Genomic DNA, 24,417 nt, shown 5'->3' with positions numbered 1-24,417 from the left:
ACATTTTAGTTTCTTACCACACTAACAAAACTAATTTATAGTATAATGGGGGTTTCACCTTTCGTTTCTGTTTCCACAAAGATTGAAGCATAAATCCAAATGTTTGTCATTTCTGACTTTGAATCTTTACCTACATGACCTACATTTTATAAAATGTTATATTTTTCTGGAAAAACAATATTTTCACAAGGATCCGGTAAATTAATTTAATCAGTAATCAGTAAAACATTTATGTTACAAAAGATTTTTATTTCAAATACATGCTATTTCTTTGAACTTTCTATTCATCAGGGGATCCTGAAAAATCAGCATATTAGAATGATTTCTGAAGGATCATGTGACACTGAAGACTGGAGTAATGATGCTGAAAATTCAGCTTTGCCATCACAATAAATAACATTTTTAAATAGAAAACAGTCCTTTAAATCGGTAATAATTCACACTATTAGTATTTCTATGTTATCTTTGATCAAATAAATTCAGCCTTCTTGAGCACAAAAGACTTCTTTCAAAAACTTTTTTTTAAATCTTACCGATCCCAACCTTGTGAACCGTAGTCCGTTTTAAAATTAATTTATTTTATTCATGTATAAAACACATCAGTGACTATAAAAATGCACATATTTTTTTATTATTTATTTATTTGCACATTTGAGTTGCTTCCTAAGCAAAAAGATGTGTTTTCAAATCTAATGCTTTTGTCACTGACCATCCCAAATATAATTAACTCTAATTCCTGTTACATATAAACTGTGTGTTTGATGTGTTATGCAAATGAGCTTCAGTGGAAGATCTTTTTACTGTCTCACAAGCACAGTGTCCCACAAAGAGTACCTCTTTTTTATCATCAATATTGAAAATCAGCAATCATATTTCCCTCACTTTTAAACATAACTTATTTTTGCTTCTGTGTCTCATAATGGGGACATAAATGTAACTGAATGTAAAAGACTGCGATCGGTTCACAGATCATCTACTGCACACTGATTTATGTATCTCACTGATATTACCAGACAATCACGAGTCGACCAATAACTGCAGCACAGACTCCCAAAGCCTTTTGTCTACTGATCAATGTGATCTGAAGAGGGAAACTTTAAAGCAGGACATTTTATATTCATGTTCTTTTACATCACAGCAAAGTTGTTTTTATTTATTATTGATTTGTACTCAAGTGATTGCGTGTTTGTGCTGTAATACAATAGCGTCATTCCATATACCTATACAGTGGAAGTCCTTGCGTTATAACTTGAATATTTCTTCTAATTCAGTGTTCCATATATAAACTGTACTGACTAGACTGTATATTTGTGTGTAGACTACCCATGGTAATGTGCCGAATTTATGCTGTAGTATGTTTACAAAATTTGGTATTGAGTACTTATAATATTCATATGTCAGGTCACATCTGCCAGATATAGGCAGTTGCTTTATTCATTCATTTTCATCAGGCATATTGTGCTAGTTTTGTAGATTTAGGCATGTGTTAGGCTGTAATGTACCATCAGCTGACACATAGGAGAACAGTGCTGTCTGTTCATAGACTTCAGTGGCTGCAGCTGCTTATCCATTACTGTAAAGATAATCAGGGTCACACAAATGTTACATTAGTATAGTTTAGGTGGTGATGACTGTATAAATATATTCCAAAGACAAACTGACAGCTGGACCCTGTATTAGTTGGCTCAGGCCTGAAGTCTGTACTTATGCTGTAGTTTAGTCGTAAGCAATAGCCTAGGCCTACTCACTGCTACGCTTTGCATGAAAACAACCACGTTCCCACAAAATGTTGCACAAACACACACTGATACACACATGCACAGCACAGGCAAATACATACACAACACATTTCTAATGTCTTGCACATAGACAAGAGGTTCTGAATGTACATTTATTTCAAAACTAATACTGATCTATATTTCTGTAGAACATGTGAAATATGGCTTGACCTAAAGGTTGTACAAAAATAAAATCTCTTAAGAAAACACTGCTTATGATTATGTCTAATTGTCCATAGTTTGGACTGTGTACAATAGTGTGCTATACTTATTTTGTAGGCCTATCATTTTATCAGTCAGTTTGTCATATTTATTGTGACATTACTCGGTATACTGTAACAGTACCAGCTGTACAGTCTATGTTAATGAATATCTGAGTGAATATAATTTAATCTGTCAGACATGTATGATGAAGTATAAACATGTTTAGGTTACAACAAGTGGTTACAAAAACGAAATCTAAATTAGGAAAAAAAAGTCAAACGTGTGACAACTTGCCCCTGTGACTTTTATTGTTGCATTATTTTTTAGAAGGAGGTGTTTTGCATTTTAAATGTATGGCCACTAGATGGCGAGCTGTTACAGTGACAGGTAGTTACACCGAAACGAAAATTCAACAGGACACAACAGATCAACCGACAAGCTAACTTGTGTCCCTGTTTATACCGATTTGTTGACAAACAACTGTATACTGATTCCTACTGATCCTACTACTCTTTTTCTCTTTATTCTTCTTTCATCTAAACAAAAGCTATACAATTTTAAATGTATATAAACATCTTATTAATTACCAGTAGGTTATAGTACTATTTTATTCATTTTATTAAGTAATACAATTACACGTTGATGAGTTTGTAATTAAGGGCTTTATGGGGTGATTTTATATGTTTGAAGTTTTTAGGTGCATGTTGGAGAAGTGATTGTGTGTAATACTTTATACAACCAGTAGGAGGCAGGAAAACAAGATTTGTTTCTCAAGTAACCTCTGCAGGTAAACAATGGTAATGCCATGGTATTTTGGTACCTTTTGATGGTTAAAGATTATCTGAGTAAGATGAAGCAGGGATGTTTACCTAAACCTTGACCATCTAAAGTTAAAGTAGTGTTACTACATTACATTTTTAACATCGCATCTAACAATGAGTTAGATCCGTTGTCTATGTCACATGTAAATATAATTAATTCCCATTACAGATTCAGTGTGATTTCAGCCTAATCTAATATAAAGCACATGCGAAAACTACTGTCTGCCTTTTCAGCTGACAGCAATTGGATTTCAGAGCACTTCTGCGTTCAGAGAAACTCTGACTGCGAGACCCTGGAGTCAGACTGTGCGGAATGAACAGATTTCACACTGGATGCAGGCGCAGAGTCAAACTCAAGCTTGGAGCCATGGTGACAGACAGACCACAACAGCCCAATTCTCTTGGGCAGTTTAAAGTGGGGTTCAGAGGGGAGTCGAGCTTTCAAATGTTGCCCCAAAGCCAGAGGGAATGGCTGGAATCTCCTGATCCATTCCTCCCCCGCAAGACCCGCCTCGAGTGTAAATCCCAGACTGACATGTTTGAAATGACAGTTACAGCTGTTCAGTGTTGCTTTTGGACTCTAAGTCTATATCTAAAATGGACTTTGAATTATCCTCTTACATGTCAAGGACACCTACTTTAGAAACAATGTTGTGTGTATATATATATATATTTGTACACACACACACACACACACACACACACATACACACACACACACACACACACACACACACACACACACACACACACACACACACACACACACACACACACACACACACACATATATATATATATACATACACACACAAAAATGTGAACCGGTAAGAAAGAGGCCTATGGGTGACAAAGTCTCTTGTTCTGTAGTACATACTTTTGGATCTGACTAATAAGAAGATGGTTCACATTTCTCATTCCAGCATGTTCCCAGGCTGGTTAGTCTGCTCCAGAAACAGAACATATTCGAAGCTCTCCTCCCCTCTGAGGTGGATGAGCCTTAAAGCAGGGGTGAAGCTTTGTTCACTGAATGGAGTAGCATTCCAGAGGTGATGTGAACATACCACAACACAAGATCCTATGAGCTACAGCTCACAGCTGCAGATCTTCATCTCCTGACCTTGCTTTGGCCTCCATGGCCACAGAGCAAAAGAGTATCAGCTTCTACATGCAGGGTCTTTATGATTACATTGATACGGTATATGCCAATGTGTGAAATTTTCAATTGTATTATTACTTAATAAAATTAGTAAAGCTGTACAAAAAGCTATTTGTAATTATTAAGTTATACATTTTTAAGTTGAATTGAAGACTTAGATTAACTGTTTTATTAGTGGTTGGCTAATAATTCATGATCTGTTTTACATGGTCACCTCTTTGGATATTTATGAACACTTTAAATTAATCTTGACTGTATAAAGGTAAGGTCGTCTGTCTTCCACCAAACGATGCAGTTTCCTTGATGAAAATCAGGTATCATGGGGTTAGAACCCAGACAGAAGACAGCACTGTATCGATTCAGAGGCCTGGAGGGTCATGCTAATGGAAACTGGTGTTGTGCTGCAGCAAATTTATACATATTAATATAAACAGTGGTCCAGACACATGAACAATATACACAAATGCATGCACATCAGTACACACTGACACTGACACTGACTGATAGAGACCTCAGGATTTGCTGCTTATGGAATGTCTGTATCAGCCAATGGGAGACAGGAGAGGGGAGCAGCTGTTGCCATGACAACAGCCATATGCTTGCCATATGGAGGAGGAGGGGGAAAACAGGCTAATAAATGCCAATGAGCGGTGGATGGAGACGTCTGCAGTGTTGGCAGATGGACTCAATTTACCACAGGGAACATTCACATATACAAACCTGAGAAATTGTTGAACTGGCAGAAAAAGTTCAAGTTCAAAAAAGTATTTTTTTTTTTTTTTTTTTTTTTTTTTTTTTTTTACGGGAAGTCGTGGCCTAATGGTTAGAGAGTCGGACTCCCAATCGAAAGGTTGTGAGTTCGAGTCCCGGGCCGGCAGGAATTGTGGGTGGGGGGAGTGCATGTACAGTTCTCTCTCCACCTTCAATACCACGACTTAGGTGCCCTTGAGCAAGGCATTGAACCCCCAACTGCTCCCCGGGCGCCACAGCATAAATGGCTGCCCACTGCTCCGGGTGTGTGCTCACAGTGTGTGTGTGTGTTCACTGCTCTGTGTGTGTGCATTTCGGATGGGTTAAATGCAGAGCACAAATTCTGAGTATGGGTCACCATACTTGGCTGAATGTCACTTCACTTCACTTCACTTCAAAAAGCCTTTCAGCTGAAGTGCCAGTATATTTTGAGAACTGTCAGTATTCTGAATCTGTTCAGCCTTGCTATCACAAAAATGAAGCTGAATACAAGGGAAGACACAAGTGATGTTGAATAGAAAATAATTGAACTGGCAGATGTTTACATTTATTTCTGCTGAAGTATTTTGAGAAATGTTTGGGAGATTTCTGTTGAGCTTTAATGTAAAATAAAAGAAACTGAAAGCAAGGGAGGAAAAAAAACATACACATTCAGATGGCCTCCGAATATACAGTGCATACTAGTATGTCTGAATTCAAACTTTCATAAAACAAGTGCCAAAAATTACGCGGATGACCTACTACCTTCAGTGAGATTCTGAATTCCCATGAGGCCACGGGAGAGGGTTTGTGAATGGCAGTGAACTGACAACTGATGCTACAGGTCAACAATCTGCCATTTTTGTCTGGCAAACAAACCACACAGGACAGAAGATTAACTTCAGTCGATTTAAACTTGAAAAGTAGTGTGTACTGATGTCTTTCCATGGTTGAAACAAGATACCTTCCGATGTTCATTCATATTTATTTCATGCTATTTCATGCAACTGCTGCTTAAACAGGGGTGCTACAGTGGGCCACAGAACACTATTTATTGTTTTAATCTTATAAAAATGACAAATTTGAAAGCTGAGACTTTGTTTCATACCAAAAGTTACCTGCTCCATCTTGTCTGTCAGCAAATTGTCACTGTCCTCTTTGCTCCTCGTGAGAGAGAGAGTGCCATGGCTTGTCAGACATAGCAACAGTAAAGAAGAGGGAATGGGGTTTTAGGAAGGTTCAACTGTGTCATAAAATGGTAGTTTTGTATCTCATATAGGCACCAGAGGTTGGTGTGTGAAGGCATCATTGTGTAAACGTTATCACAGAGTAAATGTTTCACCAGTGTCCTTCATTTCCAGAATTAGGGACCATTCAGAGAGAGTAGGCTATTCCTCTGTTTAAAAACAGGAGATGCAGAGAGTGGAACGCGAGAAAAGTGACAATTGTCAAGCACATCTGTCTAACGCATGTTTACCAAGAAAATCATTGGGAAAAACAGCATAGTGGAATACAACAATGCTTTCTGTGTAAATGGCCACTTAGAGTGCATAACTCTTGGTTTCCAAAGCACTGTTTACAAGCAAATTAAATGAAGGGAGGACACAGAGATTCAAGTAATTAAATGTATGGCAAACACCCAAAGATTCCAGTCTGACCTCAACAGACAGAATTCCTTAAACATAATGAATGAACACAGCACAGGCGTGGTCTGGATTTGTGCCTAGATAATACGCAATAAATAAACACACTTTTGTGTTACGACATGCCATTGTAATAACTGCGTCAATGGTGCAATGAACAGAGAAATAATTGACTATAAAGTATAAGCAGTCTAAACTTATTAATATTTGTTCAAGACAAACCAGTTGGTACAATCCTACCAAGATTGAAACATGCTTTCTTCTCAGGCCAGTCATGAGAATTTATGTAACAGTGAATTTGTGTGCAAGCTAACAAGAACTGGAATGGAAAAATACAAAGAAGTCAAGAATAGTTTATCTGTCCTGCTGGGGATTTGTAGAACAGCTTGTGTGGATATATCACTTAGTATGTCTCCTTGTCTTTAATCTTTTCTATCTCCTTCAAAACAGGCTTTAACGTGCCATTTTGGGCTTATCAGCTTTATCACTTATACGTATCTGTAAATATACTTGCTATTTTTGGACAGTCTGCAGGTTGAGGTAAATCAGACATTATCATTCAGCCTTTGCTTTAGAACGGTTTACAGTAAAGGAGCAGCTGCGGGGTTGATGTGATCATGGTTGGATCTCCTGCTGCAACATGATCTCATAAACCACATTCTCATAAACATGTGATTTACAAATCCCTACCCTTATCTTTTATGCAAATCTGACAACATATTTAATAGACAAATAGTATTTATGTGGGAAAAAAGGTGTAACTGTTTACATAGCTAATGGAAATGCTAATTAAGTATAAAAATGTGCAAGAGTTTTCTGAACTTTACCTCAAATATATGTGTCAATAATTCTTTGTGAATAAAAATGTTCTGTACTGACAAAATTCTTCATCAGATGTACATTAACGTTCATTTTAGCTAGCTAGCTATTATCTAATTTCTTGACAGCTTGTGCACCTAATTTCCCTAAATAATGGTAAATTATGTTTAAAATAACTGTAAAGGTTAGCTAATAATAAGCTGTTTTCTGATTTAAAAGGGCAGATCTTTTCAGAAATCATACATTCATGATAACGTACATCATGAAACCCAAAACTGCACTTAGTTACTGTTTGCTGCTATAAACAAAATGTCAACTGTGTGTTTCTGTCAGGCTTGTTTGTTAAATGTAAACAACACGTGTGCTCGTGAAAGTCAAGCTCTTATGATGTCTACACCCTGTTATTGAGAAACACCCAGAGTGCTTGTTCAGACTGGAAAATGTTTGACTCAGAACACAAACACTACAGGAGCAAGCTAAGACATGTCTGAGTGCTCTCACAATCTCACTACACTGACGTGAAGATATTCTACAAATCATATTTACATCTTACAAGGTCAAAGTATGTAACGTGTTGTGTATTAAATCTGCATTTTAAGGCATATTTAACACTGTTTGATTGAGAACATGTAGCCCAGTGCAAACCAAAACAGAGAAAAGCTAATTAACCAAGCAGCCCAGAAGACAGGCAGTCAAAGCTTGTCTGGATTTACGCTCTCCAGCTGGGGACCCCTCAAGACCACCTCTGACCCTCCGGTCACACAAAGACCAGGGCTGTAGTCTCAGTAAGGCTGTCCGTGTGTGGGAATTGCTTCCTGAGAAGGAGTGGTTGAAAACAGAGAAGAACAAAGAGAAGGACAAAGAACTCTTTGTTGTAATTCCCAAAACCACCCATCATTTAATCTAATGTGGCAAGATACTGTTTCTCCAATGTCTAAGGTGTTTTTTCAGGGATAATGGTGTAGATTTTAGTTTCCCGACTTTTTTTTAAAGCTTAGACATTATTACCAGCGCTCCCTATTAATATAATAAGGACAAAAATATTACATAACTCTTTAAGTCCTTAAATTGCATTTCTCATGCAAGCTTTCTACTATAATATAGTTGTTCTAAGACTTTATAAGAGGACACAAAGATGAGTTTGAGCTCCTGTGACATTACCTGGCACCACCTCCCAGCTTTCATCAGGGTGAAGTTGTTCTTCTATTACTGACTAATAATGTCTCAGCCATGAATCAACCTTTGTACAAGAAGCGGCTCTCTCTCTTTCACTCTCTCTCTGTCTGTCTAATTTTCGCTCTTGTTGTTTTTTGTAGTTGTGCAAAGAAAGGCCATTCTACCTGCTTTAGAAGGAACAATGAATGACTTGGTCCTTTTCTCCATGAGGAATGTTTGCCTGTGAGGGCCTGTAAAGGAGACTTGAATTTGACTTGACTTGAGACTTAGAATTTACTTCAGTAGTCAGCAGCTTTGGATATTTATTTGTATGATGCTTGAGAAATGCCTTTCAGCCCTTTTGATTAAATGTAAAAGTTCTATTTAGCTTGACTCATAAATATGTCCGACCATGTTGCTTGCATTCTATAGAATGGCATTATTCCTTCTTAGTTTTCTTAGTTTTAAATGTTAGAATGTTAATTCATCAATTAATTCACCATAATATTCATCAACCTATATTGGATTCATTGGAATTTTGTCATACATTCGCTGTTATCCAATCGTATGTTCTGAATCAACTGCATAATGTCTCAATCTTTCAAGCACACAGATTAGTTACAGTACTTGCACCAGTAATGAACCTCTGACTCATGCTATTGATTTAGCAATGCTAACAGCCTAGCGCTCTCACTATTTTTCACAGAATTTGCTAAATAATGTTCAGAGTCATCAAAAAGTGTGGATGAATGGTCAGCATTTGACTAATGACATTTAAGATGCCGAATGAATCACATTCCCACACACAATTCTGTCACAGCTAAAGATAACAAATGATGCTCAGCGCAAAACATGTCTAGTGGGGGAGAATAAATGGTTGGGAAAGCCTTTAAAACTCACAGTCCAGATAGTTTTGAGGCAAAAAATAGATTGTTCATGTAAGATCAAACATTCAATTTAGAAAATGTGCTTGAAGATTCTACTGTTTAATTGAAGAGGGAATTAAAAAAAAGTTGTTCCATGTTCATGATCATTACTTGATTTTAGAATCTGTAAAGTTGACATAAAAGTGCATAAATAGTACATATGCAACCTAAATGATATTAAGACCTTTTATATGAGTACTGCCCCATAACAGCTTTTGTATCTTTTTTTCTGAGAGGTTATGACTATGTCTTTATTGGTCTGAAACATAATCGCTGATACAGAATGCATCTTTGTACAAAGAAACAACTGCAAACTATACAGCATGGAGCAGAAGAAACAACTGTTGACCATGACCAATGAAAACGGGAAAAACCACAAGAGAGTCAGTCAAATAGATCCCTGTGAAGATGTAATCTGTGCTCATGGAAGCAAGATGGCATGACAGATGTTGACCACAGAAGACCTTTCCTTTCCTAACAGTCACTAGAAGAATGGCAGCAGACTATATATCAACTTTTTGTGGTGAAGAGAAGTGGAAAGGAGTGTAAACAGAAGCATGTGGTGTCATATATTATGCAAAAATGTATTAAAATCATATTGAGGAATCAGTTAGGAGTTTAAAGCTGACATCACATTACAATGAAATAGATTCTGTTTTTGCAAGATGCCTATTGTGTCTTTATTTTGTTGAAGTGTTATCTGTGGCTTTAGAAGTTCAGAGTTTCACATTCAAGGCGTTCTTGTGAATAGTTTCCCCCATGCACTGAAACCCAGACGATTCTCTCAAGACAGCTGGAGTGTGACCAGATGGACTGGTTGCCATGTCAACCTCTTGATTCCCTCTCACTCTTGTGAAATTGGGCTGATCATAAACAAAGCTGCATGTCATTACCAGATTCTTTGGCCTCTCTCTTACATTTTGGCTGATGGGAATCAAGTTGGTCAATATGAATGAAAGCCACTCATGGATCAATCACCTGCACGGGCAACTTAGTAGTAATTTATATATATTACCATTTCTGAAATGATTTTTATTTTAAGGATGAATTAAAAAGGTTACTGTTTCAAATGAATGCTGTTATTTTGAACTTTCTGCTTATTAAAGAATCTTGAAGAATGTTAAGCATCACATTTTTTTTTAAATATTGATAATAATAGGAAAAACATACTAGTAAAATATAAATCATCATATTAGAACGATTTCTGAAGGATCATGTGACACTGAAGTCTGGAGTAATGGCTGCTGAAAATTCAGGTTTTTAAAGAAATAAATTACATTTAACATTAAATAGAAAACAGTCGTGTTACTGTTTGACAGTGTTTATTGAATACTGCAGCCTTGGTGATCATATGAGACTTATTTTTACAAAATTTTCAGTCTTACCAATGCCAAACTTATGAACAGTAGTACTTGGATATTAAATACAACATTTAACCTTGGCTCCCTAACAAATGCTGTGCCAGTAACCAAAAAAACGTACTTTTTGTTATTGTTTAGATGCAGAAATACAAGGAATAGTAAGTCAGGAGCAGCTTTTAAAGGTTTCACACCTTCAGAGACACCCATCCTGAGAAATGTTAGCACGTCCTTTAGCTGAAATGAGCTGATTATTTATTTTTGGGTGTTTTTTAAAAGAAAGGGATAAGACTTATGTGAAGGATATTCTCCACACATACTTTGTGTTCTAGGGTTCTGAGCCGGAGCGGTTTTAAATATTTTATGCCTTGAATGAAGAAATCCCAGATCATCTTTATTACTTACAACATCTCTCCTCCCCTTTAAAACATTCAAAGTCTTCTGTATCAAAGTGCCTTTCTTGCTCACTTGCACTTCTTTTCACTCAGTTTGCACCACGCTGTGAGGTCATGTGGAAGAGTTTAGATGAAGATAATGAGGCAGACCAGTGCAATCATTAATCACGCATTTATAACTAAGTTCGTGGAGACTTGATGCTTTATGGCTCCATGCAAGATCAGAAAAGAATCCAGAGAAGAATTTATTTTTCCTTAGAATGCTAGGTAATTTTCTTGCTTTGGACTAAAACCTACTGAACCCCAGTTGTTGGTGTTGTTTTTTTGTGTTTTTTTTTAGCTTCATTTTGCTGAGAATTTCAGCCTCTGTCATCACCTTTCTGTCATTTCACCTCTGTTAAGTTTAATAAAAGTTTTACAAAGTGTAATAAACGTAGGCCTGGCTTCTGTGGAAGCCATTATTGTTTTGTATGTATGTCTTGTATTTCTCTCATCTTACTATCACTCTCTTAGTTCAGCTAGTCAAAAAATTTTAAAAAATAAATAAAAAGAAAAAGAAAGAAAAAAAAAATTAAAAAATCAGTCAAAAAAAATGTTGCATTAACATACATTTTTCTGTTTAAGTCACTGGCAATAGAAAGCTCAATATTCTGTCCTTTACCTTAAAATAAACTCCAATCTTATGTGAAGTACTGTATGGCATTATTGAACTCTGGAAATAGTTGCAAATAATGCAGTCATGACATTTCTGTTTCTAAAACAGACCAAGAAAAATATACTATTTCTTATTTTGTCTTAAAATAAAAAGTAATACATTTCAAACCTTTAAAGCACTTATTATACAATACATTTTAACGAAAATCATGTCCGGCACTTAGATGTTTCTAATTTATCTCTGTCTTTTTTTTTTTTTGCAATTCCTCAAAACAGAGGCTTGTTGAGCTTAACGAATGATTATATTTTTCCAGGATGTCATGTCATGGCTCTGTCTTTCTTTCATGCATTAGTGTGACTTATGTGCTCCAAGCCGGTTTGTTTACTCAACCATGCGCAGACTCATAGAACTTTAACCTTTGACCTGTGACACTTCCTACAAACGTCTTCTCCGAGCAAATAGTGCTGCTTGGCCTTTAACCCCAAACTAAGTGGCATTTTTTTGCAGATCTCTAACCATCCCCCTCCTCAACTCAAATCCTGACTTTATAGTTCCAAGAAGAAGCTGAGAATGGGCACTGAACACTCTGAAGTCATGACGATCATTAAATGCATTATGTCACGTAACGTTATACAATATTAAACAGTTCATAGCCACAGTTATGCACTAAAGAAGAAAGACAGGTTTTCTGTGTTTTTTTTAAATATCTGAAAGAATCTTGTACACGTCATGGAGATTTAACTGACAGGTTTGCATCACCCCACCTACAACAGTGCTTTTGGTGAGAAATCTATCACAATGGTGTTTGTGAAATGGCATGGACCTCACTGCAGGGCTTTTGACTGTCTGTCATATTGGCTGTGAGGCAGAATAACTTAGAAATAACGTTTTCTTCTTGACATATATGGTTCCATGAGGAACCTTTAACTTTACCAGAACCTTTTGATTACACTAAATGTTCTTAAAGTGGAAAATGTTTCTTCAAATTAAAATGTTCTTCACACATCAAAAGAGTGGTTCTTTTAAGAACAGTTTACTGAAAGGTTCTTTGGGGACCCCAAAATGGTTCTTTTACATTTCACTACGAAACCCCCCTTTTCTGTATTGTGCAGTTGAACTATTGCTATACTTTTGGTTGATATTGCACATGTTGAGACATAACCTCTAAAATAACTTTCTAATGTACTCATATCAAGTCAGATAGATGGTAAATGTCAGGTCAAGTTTGTTTCCAAATTTTAAACACAGACCTGTGCAGAGTTTGGTTGCAACACGTCAATGGACATGCGTCATCATGGGGAAGTTTCCCAACTCTGCAATTTCCTTTGCACTAAAACTGTCTTGGAACAGACAGAATGAATGAATTAGCAGCACTACGTGAGATTATAAATGCTTTGTGACTATATCATATTTAGCACTTTTTTTAACCAAGCAATTTAAATATACGCTACTGCAAAGGAAGGATTTCTGAAAGATCATGTGACACTGAAGACTGGACTAATGGCTATAGTGAAAATTCAGCTTTGTCAAAACAAGAATAAATTGCAATTGAAACAGAAGAACAGAGAACAATAAAAAGCTATTTTAAATGGAAAATGTAAATGGACGTTTAGTGACACTGTATTAATATACAAGGCATTTTATACAAAGCATTCCTAAGATAATACGTATTTTGACTATACCAGGGTAATCATCTAATAACAAACCGGACCAGCACAACCTCTAGCTAGATTTGATTGGTTTGGTGCTTGTTCATTGTGTAATGAGTTTATATTAATGAATGTAAAGGGGAAAAGGAAGTTCTTGTTAAACAATGAAAAAAAAATGTTTAAGTGCAAATATACTGCCTAGAGTTCAGAAATACTGGGTGGGAAATGCTATTTTAGTGTCAGATAGGAAATATCCAGCTAATGTGCTACAACATTGTGTTGCTGAATTTGATTCAGGAGAACAAGGGAACATGAGGAGCAAGAATAGAAGAGAGTCAGATTGGGTGGGACAGAGAAAGAGAGAGAGGGAACAATAGAGTGCAGGGCAACAGAAAGTCACTCCATTTCCATCTGAAAGGAGTTCCCCAGCTTGGGCTGCTGAGAATTGAAGCTGAAAATCATTTTCACTTCAGTGGCCGTCTCTCATTCTCAAGGAAAGTGGAGGTGGCATCGAAATGTCTATTTTAAGAAGAAAAATCGACAGAATTTGTGGAAAAATGTTGATTATAACACAAAATAATTTTAACTAGCAAAAAAAAAAAAAATCTATGTTACAGTGATGCACTTACAATGTAAATTTTATAAAAGTTCTTACATTATTCCTTCTGTTAAAACTATTGTTTGAACTGTAGATGGGCTCGTGATTTTTTTTTAAATTTTTTTAGGTGATTTTAAGATTTTAGGCATTACATGGTGACAAAATAGTAAAACCAGATAAAACTGCATACAAAAAAGGATAGTAAACATGTTTTTCCCCTGCTTAAATCCTTTTAACATACATATTGTTTATATCTTGCTGCTAAAAGAGAGTATTTTAATGATTACAGATTGGCCCCATCACATCAACTTAATACCTCTCAGTAACCTAGATATTTTCTTTTAAAGAAAATAAGACATATCATAATATTTATATATAACAGAAAAGTGATGATGATTTAATTTAGGGCTAAAATATTCCTTATTTTTTTCCACAAGGGTTTTATATTCCATGCCAACATATAAATTCAGCTTAATCTTCTTGTTCTATAGTTCTACAGCCTCATCTCACTAAGCACAAATAATTCAATTATTGTATAATGACCTAAAAACATAAACCATTAGAAGAGGTGGCTGTGGGATTATGACCCAGATTTCTCCCCAGAACAAAAAGTCTGTTGGGTGCAGCTGCAGTTTCACACTTATCAAACATCCATTTGTGGTTTCTGTTACGATGGTACAAAGTCAAGACATGAGAGAAGGAAGCTTTTCAAAAGCCTTTTATGCCTGAAGCATGCACGTAAGCTATTATTTCATAACCAGCTTTCTGAATAAAGAATAAAGTCATGTATCATAGACGGTTTCTTCATTGCCCTGTTTTTCAAAGGGCCTTGTGGATCTCCAGCGGTTCAGTTCTGCTCATGGGTTGCAGTGGACTGCTGATGTCAAACGCCTGTTTATTTATTCTGAGTCTGACAGGTGCCCTTTGTCATTAGATTAAAGACCTAATTAATTTGTCTCTACATGACTGCTGATGCAATGTGATTTAGATCGTTTACACACTTTGTTTCTCATAGATAAATTATGCTATATTTTGTAGGGTGGGGGTGGGATGGAGTGTTCCAGAAGCCTACAGTGAGCAAGAGAGCAACATGTTAATCAAGCGAAGGCCCTGAATGAACTCTGTGCTTGACAATGCTGCCTTTCATAGACTGAAAATACAGTAAACTCAGTCATAGTTAAATCTTATTACCGTTTATGATATTGAAAGATTAAATTATTTTAAAGATTTGAAAATGTAAATTCTCTTTTTTTATTTTTGCTGTGATGTGATGGCAAGTTTGAATTATCAGCAGTCATTCAATGTCACATGATCCTTCAGTAATCATTTTAATATGCTGATTGCTGCTCAAGAAAGCTTCTTATTATTATCAGTGTTGAAAACAGTTGTTCTGTTTAATATTTTTGTGGAAACCATTATATATATATAATTATATATATACATTATATATATATATATTTTTTCTTTTTAAGGTTTCTTGAATCGATAAATAGTTTAAATGAATTATTTGAAATTAATAATTTGAAACATAGATCTTTGGAACATTATACATGTTTTTCTCACATTTGATCAATTAAACACATCCTTGCTAAGTGAAGTATTAATAATAATAATAATAAAAAGTATTACACAAACTTTTGAAAGGTATAATAGCTTAAATGTTAGAAGACATATGTGATCTAAAGGCATTGTAAAAGTATAATTTTTAAGAGTAGTGCCGAGTTTACTCAAGATTTTTCATTTCATATTATCTGACAAATGCCTCTCTTATTCAACACAGAATCAGACACAACGTCCCCGAACAAAGTCTGCATGTGCAGCCAAGCATGCTGGGAAAAGAGGGTGGCCTGACCCTAAATCCAATGGGAGACTCCCATTCACAGAGCCCAAGAAGGTAATGGGCAAATTAAGTGATTTGGAATCTGTTGTTTTAGGATTGTTAATGCTTGTTCAGATACATTTGATACTGTTCTGCAGCTCTACTGACACTGTACTGAAAATCAATTAAAAAAGCTAAATGCCAATAATGCTTCTTTATACTTGAATTGTGGTGAAACAGGCCTGATGGGCATGGCTTGGGTTGTGGCTCTCATTCTGTACTTCTCTCTCCTGTGAGAGGGAGGATTGATTTGCAGCCATTTGCTGCGGGTTTCTTCTTTCTGTTGTGCTATTCCCTCAAGGAACCTGGAGATATCCACCCACAAACCCCTGCCCCCGGCACTGACTCTCACCATAGACAGTAAAAGAAATGGACACAGCGACCCCATTGGATTCAACGGAGAAAAATGAAGTCAATTAGAAGCACGCACTTCCTGGGGGTCGGGCGTACTGCGCAGACTCAAACTGAGCTTTATGATGTACATGTCACGTGAGCAACCTGTAAATCTTCTAATCGCTGTGCCAAGAAAAATCTGATTCACCCACCGAATCTTGCAGAGATTAATTTTTCTGATTAATTATCTCCCTTGACTTTATGCCTCCACGTCCCCCCTATAGCCTCATAGACAGAAAAAGATTTCCTGCGAGCTTCTCCTCCTGTCCATACGGTAATTTATCTACTGTGCGACAGAGAGTCGCTGGTTATGACGCAATCGTTAGCCTATTTTTTTTTACAAAAACTGCTTCTACGGGACCATAACGTAAGATACAAGGTAATGGAGCCTTTTATAAATTTTCGTGTTTCTTAAGAAATAATTAATGGACAAATGGAGTCTTTAAACACCTCAGATGTAAAGTTATTCGCTGTCAAAGTGACGCCAAAATTAATGGGAGTCAATGGAATGCTAACAGCAGGTGGGGGTCCGCTAGCCAATGGAGTCCGCTAGCCAAAATGAAACCCTGCCCCCCTGACTCTCACCCATTATGTGTCTCTGTTCCCATCCCCCTCTCCAGGGAAATGTAAACAGCTTTTCCCTCCTCCGTAGGTTTCTCAAACACATCTCACACTTTTCTTGTTTGCATTTGATTGACAGGAAGGTCACACTTGCTTCTCACACTGAGATAAGATGGGCTGTTTAATATGCATTTTATACAAATACTAACCTATATATATATATATAAAGTCAACCTTCAAAACAGTAAGATTCAACAGAAGCTGCAGCTGAGAAAACAGAGCATCAGCATATTCCACAGGTGGAGGAACACAAAATCAAAAATGTTCCTAAATAATTTCTAGGTTTCTTCTGATTTGGAAACATTTTGGCATTATTATTATTTTCTTTTTCACCACAGTTTTAGTTAAAACATATATGCAGAATAGCAATGTGAGTGTGTAACTGGACTGCAATATGGAAACATCAAAATGCTTTGCTGCAATATTTTTAGCTTTACCTTCTGACTCAACAGTTGCTTAATTTTGTCACCATTTCTATCTTTGTTATAGGAAAGTCTTCAGTTTAATCACGTGTGACCAAGAAAGAACCTGTTAAAAATACATCTTAGCTGAAGCAGTTTCCAACAGAACTGTGCAAAAGAAAAGCTTTTGCTGAACTCAAATGTTCTAATTTTTTTTATCTTTATGAAGATGTGTTTAATCCTAAATGACTTGAATGTATACCTTGCATTTAAAGTATTATACATGTGTGAGTCAATATTCCTAATGTGCATCATGGATTTTGTTTAATATGACATTTACTGGATAGTCTTAATCCATTATGAACACAAAACACAGTATTGAAGTTAGAGATTAGAAATGTTGGATTCGTTTTTATTAGACAAGACAGATGTAAAGATTGCCTTGATGACCTCACTGATGACCTCATTGCTGTCCATTTGGAGGTACTCAGGGAATCGCCTTCTGTCTCCATAAAAGCTCTGTGTGAAACCTGATCTTCATCAAAGTTTCATGTGGCTCTTATCATCTCACGTATCTAATCAAGACAAATGTCTTTTACTAACTACACCCTCTAATTAGGAATAAATTATCTTAACATTATATATATATATATATATATATATATATATATATATATATATATATACATATATATTCACAGTCTGTAACAACAAAAAGACATCATTAAATCTGTGTTTATTTAGTTTGACTTTGGTTTGATGTATGGGTCTGATGAATAAAGACCAAATTTTAAAAACAAGACACATAATATTATATGATTATTTCCTGGAGAGTTAAAATGTAGTCAAATTCCAAATTTCAGGTCAGACCACAACCTATCGCTATAAATATGGTTGGTCATGACCAGCCAGGGTTTTTTTTTTTTTGGTATAGACTGACCATCTCTCTCCTCTTGGGATGAAACCCTAGAGTTATATGGGATAGAAAGACACCATTGTCAGCATGTCTGGAAAGGGGGCTTATTCTCTTAATATAACAAAGAGGGCATGGTTATCCAAACACACACTGTTTTTACAAAAATTTGTAAAATATATAGGTATATTTTTGAAAATATGTATATTTATAAATCTATAATAATTTAGATAACATTGAAATATAATTTGTTCAATTCAAGTGTGCTGAAGGTAAAACACCCAACCTAGTACAATTGAAAAGTGATCTGTCGGATTTAGCTCCTTTCAATATTTACAGAAAGCTTTGCAGATTGAAAACTACCTCCCCTTTGAACAAAGCTCAAATGATTACTAAAACAGTACAGAAGACTTACCCTGATATCACCCCGATAAAGGACATTAGATAAGGTGTTTGCTTTAACACATTTTATTTGAAAAATACTTCAGGATTCATTGCGACTTTATAATGCACCGACAGTCTAATATCTGATCTACAGTGTTGTACACTACTATCTTGGTAAGAAAAAAAGTGCTTAGAGCTGGACCGTGTCACAGGAGGTAATGCCTGTAGTCCATAACTTCAGAGTTCCTGTAAATCTAGACGTCTTCATGAGGCCTCATATACTCATTCGGGCACACTGAAGTTACAGTAATTTAGTAAATTACAAGGTCCTCAAACCCCAGTTTCATTCTGGAATTTTGAAGCAACAGTTCTTGATAATGTTCTTAGAAGTTTACTCTATATTCCATAAGAGTCAAAATAAGATATCAAGCATTCCATGAAATGTCACAGCGTTTTTTCACAGTGCTTCAGTACAGAGAACTCCTTCAAACGGCAGCTTAATCGGGACCAGCCCTTTAATTGTATTTTTATTTTGGTTCACCCGCGCCATCACGATCACATGCAACATGAATCCAACTCGACAACAAACAACCATTCAGATGAATGTCAACAGTGCAACGTTGAAATGGCAAACGCAATTGCCATCAGCAATGGGAAAAGGCAGGTGCAGGCTTTGTAGAGTTATCGCTTTTTCTTCTGTTTGAGGCTTTTTCGTCGTTTGACTATCATTTCGTACAGTTTGTCCATGCCTTCGTGAAGCCCCTCGCCGATGATGGCACAGGCCGGTTGGATGTGGTAGGTGGTGGCAGGCGTGAGCTCCTGGAGCGCCAGCTGCTTCTCTATATCCGCCACGGACAGAGATCTCGGCAGGTCCTGTTTATTAGCTATGACCAACAGCGGCGTTCCTTGGTTTTCAGCGAATTTGGTGACTTTGTGTAGCTCCGTCTTGGCCTCCTCCAGTCGATCCACGTCTACAGAGTCCACCACATAAATAATGCCATCCGTGCACCTACTGTACGATTTCCACAAGGGCCGGAGTTTCTCCTGACCACCAACGTCCCAGAAATGACAGCTTATTCCTTTGGCCGTGCCGTTACTCAGCTTGATTTTTTCCGTGTTGAATCCTATTGTAGGCACAGTGTTGACAAACTCGTTGAATTTCAGTCTGTAAAGGACCGTGGTTTTCCCTGCGGAGTCCAAGCCAAGCATCACTATATGGAGAGACTGAAACGCAGATATGTTGGAGAAACTGTTCCCCATTTTGATCTCCTCGTTAGCAGGGGTAAAACGAATGCAGTCCCCTCGACACCACAGATTCGTCCAGATTCAGACTGGATGTGATGAAGCTATCATTGCAGTGCTGGTGATCGGTAAACACTCCTCTATGAGCGGAGAGTCTCCGCAGTAACCGCTCACATCAACATCACCACCGCAAACTGATGGAAATTCCTCCCGACGGCGCTCGTCCACATAAGCGATGAATGAATGTGATCAGAAAGGTATTCTAGGTGTAAGATGAACGAGTCTACTCACGCGGTGATGGACACAAGCGAATGTATGGTAATGAATGGAAGCCAGCAGTGGCCCTCCTCAAGTTGGAGAAACTCCGCCCGCTTTCATGTGAAAAGTGAAAAACAAACCCCTCTTATGGCAAGCTATATGTTCCTTAAACTAGCTCGTATAATTTTTGCTACTAGTAATAGTAAATTAAAGTTCTTTCTTTTTATTCTTCACTAATAAATATAGGGCCAATTGTTACTTAAATATGAAATTAATTACAAACCCGATTCCAAAAAAGTTGGGACACTGTACAAATTGTGAGTAATAAAGGGATAGAATGATTTACAAATCTTATAAACTTATATTTTATTCCAAATAGAATATAGATAACATAATCAAATGTCTTTTTGAGATGTGTTGATGCCATGAAACTTATTTTTCCTTTTTTTGTAATAAAATGGACAGAACCTGAGAGCTGAGAATTTTAAATGTCATTTATAGATCAGTGAGTGGTGGCATAGTAGCCTACGTGTATCATTACATTTCTGTCTCACCTCAGCATGTCAGCAAGTCCCGCCCTGCTGACGCCTTCACTTAAGTCTTTTGCTTTCCAGCAAATAATTTATTTATCTTGACACATTTGGTGGCATCTGCCTCAAGTGCTTGTAGTTTTCTCTCTCTCAACTTTTGGCCCCTCCTTTACGCTTAGATATTTTATTATTTAACATATTGAATTTCATTGCAGTTGTAAAGTGGCCGCTTTTCAAGGCTAGAACTTGATTCTGATTGGCCAATGAGCAGTGAACACTTCACGTGTGTTCATCACAGGTTAGACCTGTCAGTCTCGCAGCTCCCATCAGCATAAAGGCCCTTTCACACCGGATGCGTAACGAAAAAGCGAAACGAAAAAGCGAATAGTTTGCGTGCGAATAGTTCGCGTCAAAACCATTCACATCAGCCGCGACGCGAATTTGCGATGTCTGTGACGTCCAGAGAGCTTCAACATTCCAAAACTTTCGCGCCGACAGTTGAGAAAATGGACACTTCAACATCATCATCCAGTGAAGACGAGCTTTTCATTTTCTTTAAAAGACAGAAAATAAGGTTTTGGGTGCACCCAGTCCTAAAGAACAGAGTCTGAAGGGGAGTATGCCAATCTTGTACAGGAGCTAAAACTTTATCATGGCCGGTTCCGCACTTACTTTCGGATGTCTGTGGGACAATTCGAGGAGCTCCTTCAGATAGTGGCACCGCATCTGACGAGACAAACCACAAACTTCAGGGAACCAATTGATCCGGAGCAGCGTCTGCAGTAGGCAGCGTCTGGCAGTCTGCTTAAGGTGAGCTGTCCTCTTAAAAACATCAGCCCATAGAACTACTGCTAAAATTCGCGCTCTGCAGCGTCTGTGAACACAAAGCCCGCCTACTTTGATTTTATTAGTCATCTCAAATATTCTGACACTTTGACGGGCAATGATAGGCCAATGAGACTCAGATGAAGCCTTTTTGTCGCCTCAAAAGTAAAAAAAAATCGACATCGAAGCGAAAAAAATAAAAGTCGTTTTTTCGCCTCAGCACATTCGCGTTCGGTGTGAAAGCACTCATTACACAAACAGCTGATCAAAAAATAATACCATCGCGCGAATTATTTGCGCGTCAAAATCACGTCCAGTGTGAAAGGACCTTAATGCGGCTTCATGAGAGAGACACATAAGGCCGGAATTGGACTATACAACAATATACTAACAAATATTTGCGATTAATAATGATTTAAAAACAAAATACATAACGCACCGGCCCAACCAGACCGTGGCCCACCGGGAATCTCCCGGTAGTCCCGATGGCCAGTACATGCCTGATGTCATCTATGTTGTATTCTGAATAAAATATTGACATTTGTTTTAATTCACAATTTGTACAGTGTCCCAACTTTTTTGGAATCGGGTTTGTATATGATATACAGTGGTGGCCAAAATTATTAGAACACTAGTATTTTCACCAGCTAAAAATGTTATTTTTATTTAGATTTTTGTTTGCACAAGGAGAGATCTGTTCTCATCATTATCCAGTCTGTCTGGAGTGACATGAAGAAACAGAACACACTGAGAGACTAAATCCAGAAGAACTGTCTCCAAGAGACTTACCTGCAAAACTACCTGAAAAAATATGTGCCAGTGCACGAGGGCAAAAGCTGCTTTAAAAACAAAGGATGGTCACACCAAATGTGTAAATTTGTCAACCTCATTTTACAGTATTTTTATTTAGTGCCTAAAACTTTTAACAGTACTGTAGCTTTGCATGTAGGTTTCTTGAAGCATCTTGGAGACATTGCCACAGTTCTTCTGGATTTATTCTGTCTCAGTGTGTTCTGTTTCTTCATGTCACTCCAGACAAACTGGATGATGATGAGAACAGATCTCTTCTTGCGTAAATCTCACTGGATTATTATAATTAATGGGAAAATTAATTTTTGGACATGTAAACTGACATTTCCTACTGTCATACTACAGCAAAATATTAGAGATTTTAGTTGGTGAAAATACTGCTGTTCTAATAATTTTGGCCACCACTGTATACATAATAGTTTCAAATTAACATTTTAATGACAATATGTTTATTAGACAAAATGTATTTTATTTATCAAAATAACCATAAAATATTTAATATTTAAATTAACTTTAGCTTAAGTATTTTTTTATTTTTTAATTAATACTGCCTTCATCCCAATTCTGGTTAGCCTTTTACACTGAGTGTAGGGCAAAAGGCCCTTCCTGTTCACCTCATACATTTATAAGATTGTTTTTAAACAGACAACTTTTATGGTTTATTTTCCAAACAAAAATGTATTGTTTCACCAGTGTTCAATAAAACATTTATATTTTCTGTAGTCATACACAATGGGAGTAGTGAAAAGCACATTTTCCTTAAAGCAGACCCATTGTATCCTTGCTGGCCAGTGTGGTAGTTTTGAAATTATTATAGTGGGCTATACATTTTAGTGATATTTAAAATTATCTTGAAGTAATAAAAATAAGTTATAGTTACTTAGCCCTAGTAAAAAATAAAACAAATAAATAAATCTAGTAAAATAGATAGTAGTTAACTTAAATGATTAAATGGCTTTCCACACAAGCCCCCTCAGCAGTCTTTGCACAGGTTATAGTGTTCTCTAATTTTCGTGGAAAACCAGAGGCATTCGAATAGAAGCTAAAGTGCGTCAACGAGATTGTACCGATTTGACCTGTAACACGTAAGGAACAAATGAAAATTTTAGACACACAATTTCACACCACACTAAAATCATTTAAATGGGTTAATATGTCCCCACATCACCAGATATACTTAAAAAAGCCTACTAACTCAAAACTTCTAACTTTTACCCGAAAGGCAGTTTGGTAAGCCGTCTGGCTAAAAAAAAATTCTCAAACGTTATATTTCAGATAAATTTAGTCATACCTGCCTTAAATGTGGCTATTTTTTCTATCTATCTATCTATCTATCTATCTATCTATCTATCTATCTATCTATCTATCTATCTATCTATCTATCTATCTATCTATCTATCTATCTATCTATCTATATCGCCACCTGGCGTCCATAGTAGGTATTTTTTCTATATCCGTGTTTTTAAAAAAAAAAAAAAGAAGTAGCTGCTTTTGACAAATCAATACGCCAAAGTATTCCAAACCACTGATCAGTGGTGTTACTATTTGCTAATCTATCATCCTATACGAATATTTAACCATGGTTTTACTACAAAAACAAAACAAAACAAAAAAACAATTGCCTAATATGTAACCACAAATTAACCATGATCTTGCTACAGTAACCATACACAGGTTTCTTGTATACAAACAATACCGGATGCGCGCGCATCCAGGAGGCAGAAAACCGCTATCTGTTATGCCGAGTTCAGTAAAAGAACATTGTAATTAACGTAGATTTCGCATTGTTTGTAATTTCTTGTTGACTCAATAATAAATTGCAATTTCAGAGTTGGATCTGTTTGTTTGTGTTTCATATTAATATAACATTATGTAAAACGTCCAACTGTTTACGAATCAAAATCCGGACATACTGTGAACATGACACCCAGCACTGGCTCGGTTAGTACAACTGACCACGCAACAACTCATTGGCATTTTGACTAGCGACAACACCACCACTATGCTACTAGCCTAAACCCTTTACTCTGGTACGAAGAGCGCGGGTCTTTTGCCTCCTGGTTGCGTGCGCAAGCAGTGATGACGTCGCCGAGAAATCCATGTATAGTTTAACCATGATATTTGTAGTAAAACTATGGTTATACAAATGGTAATCAATGTGTAAAAAAATTACTATAAAAAAAACATGGTTAATTACAGACTGAAAAGTTACAAGATTTTTCCAAACTTTAAATCAGTTAAAAGAATAAGAGCTAGCCAACTAAAGAAAAAC

General features: G+C 36.6%; 1 protein-coding gene across 1 annotated transcript; it reads right to left on the bottom strand.

The window, feature by feature from the left end:
• Positions 1 to 18,715: 18,715 nt before the first annotated feature.
• LOC132095206 (ADP-ribosylation factor-like protein 4C) lies at positions 18,716 to 20,081 on the bottom strand. Its single transcript, XM_059500009.1, has one exon. It carries the CDS (start codon positions 19,738 to 19,740, stop codon positions 19,162 to 19,164), a length of 579 nt encoding a protein of 192 aa, XP_059355992.1. The 5' UTR covers positions 19,741 to 20,081; the 3' UTR covers positions 18,716 to 19,161.
• Positions 20,082 to 24,417: the final 4,336 nt, after the last annotated feature.

The sequence above is a fragment of the Carassius carassius genome, chromosome 19, assembly GCF_963082965.1.
Source record: "Carassius carassius chromosome 19, fCarCar2.1, whole genome shotgun sequence".
In the NCBI taxonomy this organism is placed as follows: domain Eukaryota; kingdom Metazoa; phylum Chordata; class Actinopteri; order Cypriniformes; family Cyprinidae; genus Carassius; species Carassius carassius.
The sequence above is the reverse complement of the archived record's forward strand: the minus strand, read 5'-3'. Positions and strand labels throughout refer to the sequence as shown.

Bases quoted from the DNA above. Each gene is read 5' to 3' on its own strand.
- LOC132095206 (XM_059500009.1), bottom strand. From the start codon at position 19,740: ATGGGGAACAGTTTCTCCAACATATCTGCGTTTCAGTCTCTCCATATA.